The sequence below is a fragment of the Theobroma cacao genome, chromosome 10 (assembly GCF_000208745.1).
Source record: "Theobroma cacao cultivar B97-61/B2 chromosome 10, Criollo_cocoa_genome_V2, whole genome shotgun sequence".
Classification (NCBI taxonomy): domain Eukaryota; kingdom Viridiplantae; phylum Streptophyta; class Magnoliopsida; order Malvales; family Malvaceae; genus Theobroma; species Theobroma cacao.
In genome coordinates, this window is record NC_030859.1 from 8,769,743 (window position 1) to 8,777,387 (window position 7,645).

Sequence of the window (7,645 nt, forward strand, 5' to 3'; positions counted from 1 at the left end):
GTTTGTTAGTTTTAATTTTAAATTTAATTGTTTGGATAAGATTAGGGTGTGTTAATTTTAGTAACTAGAAAATAAGAATTAAAATAATTCTCTATAGAAACGATACTCTACTTCATCACTATATTACTTGTTTGCAATACATGCACTTGCGTGAGAAATCAACAGTAGAGTGCCTTCGACTGGCACTGTAAGTGGATTTAATTATTTGAATAAAAGCATGTGATGCTTAATGCATTGAATGCTGCATTGCCATGGTACAAGAATAATTTATATGTGTATAAGCCCCTAGATGAATGTGCCTAGGCTAGTAAATTATATATATGTTTCCGGATTAGTTTTTTTTATGTGTTGGCACTATGTTGCCTTATGTATCATTGTTTTTAGTATTAGTTTTTAGTAAAGACCCCAAGACGTTTTAAAGTATATGTAGACGTTTTAAATATGTACTTTACTTAAATCTAATATTCAAAAAATAGATTTAAAAGTATTAAATATGAATTTAAAGTATTTGTATTATTTTAATAGTAAATATTAAGTCCATGGATAGCTAGAACTTACATACAAAGAAGTCAGACTCAAATGTCGTCTGGCTCATGTTATGGACATATCTGAATAAGTCTTCTTTAAGTTAATGGAAAGCTTACAACCTTGAAGTTGTCGTTGCTTTTTCTGATGACTTAGTCCTCGCATGTTATTCCATGACTATGGAATAGAGTCAAAAATTTAGTGGACAAAAATATCCCTATTTATTAAAAATAATTACAATTTATAAATAGTCAATGAAAATAAAGAAAAAGTAAAAAGAAATTAAAATAAAAAATTATATTAATAATTCAATAATAAATTATTAATGTTTAAAATTTTAATAAAAGATTAAAAATGAAAATACAAATAGAGAAAAAAACAAAATAAAAAATTATATTAATAGTTTAATAATAAATTATTTATGTTTAAATTTTTAATAAAAGATTCAAAAATGAAAATACAAAGAGAGAAAAAAAAATGAAATTGAAAAAAAAAATATTATTAAATTATAATAATGAGTAATTTTTGTCTAGTTAACTAAATTATAATAAAAAGTAATTTTTTCATTTTATCATTTATACCTTAACTATTCCGAAACTATTCTTACGAACTAAACATCAGAATAAATTATAATAACAATTTTTATCCTATTCCATTCCATAAATCAAATTACATAATAATTATTCTATTTTTTTTTAATTTTATTATTATAAAATAATTATTTTATTTTACGAACTTAGCGTGTCGTCACTCTTTAACTTTGTTGAAAAAAATTAAGTAATAAATACTCTCTGAATAGTTCTTCTTTAGGTCAATGAAAAGCTTACAACCCTGAAGTCGTCATTGTTTTGTTCATGGCTAAGTCCTCGCAAGTTATTGCTGATGCCTACGTTGTCCTTGCTCAATGTCACATTGTTCTGATAAGAGTGTGCAAATACCACTCACTCTTTAACTTTGTAAAAAAAAAAATTAAGTGATAAGCAATCTCTGTATAAGTTTTCTTTAGGTCAATGGAAAGCTGACATCCTTGAAGTCGTTGCTTTTGCTGATGGCAGTCCTCACGCGTTATTGAAGTTGTTGCATTTGCTGAAGACAGTCCTCGCACGTTATTGCTGATGACTAAGTCATCCTTGCGCAATGAAAAACTTAAAACCTTGAAGTCGTTGCTTTTGTTGGCAGTCCTGGCAAGTTATTGCTGATGACTAAGTAGTCCTTGCACAGTGTCACACAGGTTCTGACAAGAGTATATGATACCACTCGCTATTTAACTTTCCCAAAAACAATTAATTAGTAAGCAAAGATTACAATTCCTTTCGTTCCTCACACTTCCCTTGAAAAGGTGCCATGACGGAGTTTATCATGTCTTACGCGTTGGAGAGGCTTGGCTATTTCCTAATAGAAGGAGTGAAATTCTTCCAAGGTGTTGGCCAAGAATTCGATCACGTAAAGAGTCAGCTGCAGTGGATGAAGGCGTTCTTGAAAGATGCATATGCAAAGCAAGACAAAGATGAGAGAATAAGAAACTGGATGGCGGAGATCCGAACTCTCGCTTACGATATAGAAGACATCGTTGAAAGCCTTGCCCTCGAAGTTGCATCCAAGAAGAAAGCTGGTAAAACATTTGCAATCTGGAACCAAGCAAAATCGAAGTACAATCTTGGTTCAAAGCTCGAGGACATCAATGTCCGGATTTCTGACTTGAGACAGAGTTTGAAAACCTTTGGTTTAAGGGAATTAACCATCCCAGAGGGCTCCAATTCTGCGATTGACTGGAAGACGAAGAGAAGTTCAAGCCTCTGGAAGAATTATCCTCACATTCCTGAAAATCCTGTTGGAGTTGACGAAGATGTAAATTTATTGGTGAAAAAATTGGTGGGAGACCACCCCGGTGGCTCCGCGGAGGCTAGCCAAGCTGGTAACTTTAAGGACCATCGGGTTGTCGCGGTATGTGGCATGGGCGGTATAGGAAAGACCACCCTTGCTAAGAAGGTCTACAATCATGCGAAACTTAGACAACGTTTTGATCACTTTGTGTGGATAAATGTATCCCAACAATGGGAAAAGAGGGGTTCTTGGGAACAAATTTTGTTCAAGCTTAGTCCCCCCAGTAAGGAGCAGAGAGAGGAGATTGAGAAAATGACGGACGACGACATAGCCGAAATGGTCTTTAAAGAACTACAGAAGAAGAAATGCTTGGTGGTGCTTGATGACATTTGGCACGTGCATGCTTGGAAAATCTTGAGTGCTGGGTTCCCAACCGAGGACACAGGTAGTAAAATAATACTTACCAGTCGCAACAAAGATGTCGCCAGGCACGCAGATCCGAGATGTTATATACATGAACCACGGTGCCTAAATGAGGCAAGAAGCTGGGAGTTATTTCAAAGAGTTGCACTCCCTCGGCTACCGGATGATCAAGGTCTGACATATCTCACTCGTAACTCGTTTATTATAAATGTTTTGTCATTCTTATTGTTAACTAGTTTAATTTCTACCTTCTTACTTGGGTTATATTTTGGGTCTCTTCTACTCTAACCTGCTCACATCTTATTTCATTCACACACTGATCTCCTTCTAATTTGTTACTTTTTTCACTTCTAATTTCTATTTTAGGATACTTGAAAATAATGTTTACTTTTCGTTTCCAATGTTACCTTTTATTAAAATGCCAACTTTAGTTACGTCTCACTAATTTTTACAACTTCTAATAGCAATAGCAAAAAAAAGTATATATCTTGTGATTTCAGGCGGAATAAATTTTCACAATGAGGTGTAAAATATTATAGTTAACTATCCTATGTTTTTATCGTTAGAATTTTCTTGACACCGTTAAAAAAATTATTAGAATATATCTTACTTCATTAAATTCATATTAATAGTAAAATATGAAGATAGATATCAACCCATTTCCCTTAATTGCGCTTCCAATCAACTCATACAAAATTTTTGAATTCTTCTTTGTTCCCTTCATAACAATCATCAAACCTTTTACAATTTTCAACCACCACTTAAAGCAGAATATCCATAACCTAAACTATTTAACTTTTCCAAGAAAAATCAAATGTATTGAAAAGTTTGGAACCTACCTCACATTCCCAAGTATCTTGACCCTACCATATGCAAGCAAATCTTTCCACAAGCAATGCCTTCAATTTTCTCTTCACTTTCATTAGCCATGTAAATTGGTTTCTCACACAACTCAAGTTTCAAAAACCATTGTTTTCTTGTGCATATATGTTGGGAACATGAAGAATCCAAAACCGCACGCATACAATTTTTGTATTTTTATTTTGTCTTGCACCATCAAAACTTCATTGGCAGATGATGGCACAACTTAATTCTTCCCATTCTCCTTTCCTTTAGCTTTCATGGAATTTTTCATGTCCTCTATTTAACATCTTGTAATAAGTTTTATGTGTTCAATCTTATGAGAATAATAACACTCTTTATTACTCCAATCTATTCTAGGCCTAGAACTCCATCTATCCCTCCATCTTCCATCATACTTTTCTCTTTATTTCTCCCCAGCTCCATCATCAACAATCATTAAATGTGTGTGTGTATATATATATATATATATAACAGGTAAAATAAATTAAATAAGGTAAATCCACACTTTATTATATGAGAAAATCTAACATTTCAACTTATGAGTACACCATAAATTGTTTTAATTAAGTTACATGTATCAATAAAAGTTACAATTATCATTTCAAAAATAAATAAATAAAAGTTACGATTATAATCAAAACCTTTTAACATATATCTATTAGAAGAAACCAGTAAACAAGTTTAACCAACAAAATTAACGTAAAGTTGCATAAATTCGAGTTATATCATGAGACTTCAACTTGGAATTTACAAATTTCAAGACCTCTTCCTTATTATTGAGACAAACCTTATTGGCCACATTTACAGTAATTTTAAATTTTATAAAATTGAGGAAATTATGAGGAATAGTCTTTTTTGATAAAGATATTTTAAAAATAACTATCAAAATAAATTTAATTATTTTTAGTCATATTTAGACATGACTTGATAAAAATGTCCTTAAAACTATTTCAAATAAATTAAACCATTCATCACAATTTCTCCCAATTTTGTGTTTTTGATTTCTCTCTCTCACCATCCAAGTTTTTCAAATTTTATCGATTTTTCTCTTCAGCATTCATTTGTTATGCTTTTAATTTCTCTCTCCCCGTATTTTCAGATTTTTTTTTCTTGCGCTTTTAAGACACCAAGCAATGATTTTGATATGCTTGGGTGTGAGGCTATTTGGAAAATTTGATTTTTAGGTATTATGGGTGAAACTAAAACGGTAGAAATGATCATAGATGTTTGAAATAGCTTTAAATTGAATCAATTCGGGACCTAGACAGCAATAAACTCAAAATTTTGAAATTTATAAACTTAAGTTTTGAAAAGAATTTTTTATTTTATTTTTAGTTGAAATAGGTGTTTTGTATAAGAAAATTTATGTTTTGATTTATGAAAATATGATTGAAACACTTTAATCGGTGTCAAATTGTCAAAAAAACAAAAACAAATGAAGAGAGTTGAGAGAATTGGAAGTTTTGGTTCGTAAGTAACAACAACATTTTAGGAATTAAAGTGTAACAAAATGTTTTTGAATATAGCGTGTAACAATAATATTTTTTCAACATGGCGTGTAACAAAACTATTTTTTTTTAACATTGTGTGTAACAACAGTATTTTTTTTTAATACATGATGTGCAACAATATTTTTTAACCATGACGTGTAACATGTTTTTGTACATGGCGTGTAACACTAGTAATTTTTTTCAACATGGCGTATAACAACCTAACAATGGCATGTCATATATTTTTGTACATGGCGTGTCACATGTTTTTGTACATGGCGTATTACATATTTTTGTACATTACGTGTCACATGTTTCTGTATATGGCGTGTCACATGTTTCTGTATATGGTGTGTCACATGTTTTTGTACATGATGTGTAACAACCTAACCATGACGTGTCACATATTTTTGCACATGTGTATAACAACCTAATAATGACATGTAACATATTTTTGTGCATGGTGTGTAACATCATAGCGTGTAATTTCATTAAGGGTAATTTTGTCCAATTTAGTTAAAAATAGTTAAAATTATAAAAAGGACTATTTTTAAAAATATTTTATCTTTAAGGGTTATTTTTAAAAATATCTTATTTTAATTTAAACATGTCCTTGCAGCTGCGAGAAACGATTATGATTTGGAAAAGTTAGGGAAGGAGATGGTGAAACATTGTAAGGGTTTGCCATTAGCCATCATTGTGCTTGGGGGTCTTTTGTCCACAAAGCAGACATTTGATGAGTGGGATAAAGTCCACGAAAATATTAAATCATATTTGAACCACCAAGACCAAAGCTTCTCAATTCTTGAAGTGCTGGCTTTAAGTTATGATGATTTGCCACAACGACTGAAACCATTGTTCCTTTATCTAGGCATATTCCCAGAGGATTTTGTGATATCTGTAAAGAAATTGACTAACTTGTGGGTAGCGGAGGGTATGATACCACCTGTTTCCGGTTTTGAAGGGGAAGAGACAATGGAGGACGTTGCTTATCGTTACTTAGATGAAATGGCTCAAAGGTACATGGTTCAAGTAGAAAAAAGAAGTTCAACAGGGAGGATTAAGACTTGTCGCATGCACGATCTGATGCGAGATCTTTGTTTGTCGAGGGCTCAAGGGGAAGACATTTTTGATGTTGTAAACCTTAATGATAAAAATAAGCACAACGATTTTTTTCAATGCCTCACAACCAAGATGAAGCTAGCTGGTAGAACTCGCAGAGTTTCGGTTAATTTGAGGAACTTTAGTGGGCGTATTGGAATGGAAAATGAACAGTATCCCCTCGTTAGGTCTATATTAGGCTTCTCCTTACAAGATCATAGTGGAATACAACAGCAGTTAATGGAATCCATGGTCAATAAGTTCAAGTTGCTTCGAGTCTTAGATCTTGACAATGTTAAGGGTTTTCAGATACCTGACGAAATAGGAAAACTAGTCCATTTAAGACTCTTAAATGTAGCATCGGCCTGGATTGGAGAACTTCCATCATCGATGGGTGACTTGAGCTGCTTGTTGACTCTGTATCTTGATCGTCGTTATTCAACATCAAGAATGCCCGATGTGTTCTGGAAGATGCAACAACTGAGGCATCTGTATCTCCCTCCTAACTGTGGCCGTGAGACAAAAAAACTGCGATTTGCCAATCTTGGCAACCTGCAGACACTATTTAACTTCCCTTCACGCCATGCAGATGTAAAAGATCTCATCACATTGACAAATCTCAGAAAATTGGTGATCGTTATAGAGGATGAGGCCTCTTTAGGATCATTCTAGGAGATTTTCGAATCCGGAACTGTTACATTTAATCACCTTCGCTCCCTGATGATAGAGCCAAAAACGATAACCTTCAACAGTACGCTTGATGTTGAAAAGGTTGCTGCATGCTGTCCTCGCCTCCGCAAGTTGAAACTACATGGAAAAAAAGTATATGAGAGGGGTACCAATGCCTCCTGAGTGGGCTTCGACTTGCTTAGAAAGGGATGCTTTGCTTTGCATCCACGTACGCTACTATCGTTTTCTTTAGTTTTTCCTGTCGTGCACTACTTTGAGTGATGTATTTTTCTTTTTTCCTGTCCTGCACTACTTTGAGTGATGTATTTTTCTAATTGTTTACTACTTGTTTCATATTTGGTGTGCTCGATGTAATCTTAATTTCATCAATAAAATACCTTTGTCGGTTTGTTCTATTTTCAGATAGGAATAATTGTATGGGTTATCTTTTCTTTATATCTGTTCTGTATTTTTTAGCTGCATAATTGAATTTAAAATTAAAAATCTCGATTTAAGTAATTAGGTTAATGTATTGCATTAATTATTTATTTCTCTAAATAACGAAATGGACATGAGTCAATTTTTTATTAAATTTCAAATACTTTTTTAATTTCACTATAAATATTATTTTTTTAAAAAAATTAATAATTTTATTACTCAATACGATAGCTTGAACCACCACGGACTCTATGATTACAATATGGTGTAGTAAAATAAAAAGTAGCATATAGAAAAAGAAAACCCGAAGG

General features: G+C 32.6%; 1 protein-coding gene across 1 annotated transcript; it reads left to right on the forward strand.

Annotated features, from left to right (window-relative positions):
- On the forward strand, positions 1,827–7,312 carry LOC18586685 (putative disease resistance protein At1g50180). The gene is made up of 2 exons (XM_018128712.1): positions 1,827–2,944; positions 5,746–7,312. Exons 1-2 carry the CDS (start codon positions 1,870–1,872, stop codon positions 6,897–6,899), a joined length of 2,229 nt encoding a protein of 742 aa, XP_017984201.1. The 5' UTR covers positions 1,827–1,869; the 3' UTR covers positions 6,900–7,312.

Coding starts and splice junctions, on each gene's coding strand:
- LOC18586685 (XM_018128712.1), top strand. CDS start 1,870: ATGACGGAGTTTATCATGTCTTACGCGTTGGAGAGGCTTGGCTATTTC. Junction 2,945..5,745: donor TCGGCTACCGGATGATCAAG/GTCTGACATATC, acceptor ATGTCCTTGCAG/CTGCGAGAAACGATTATGAT.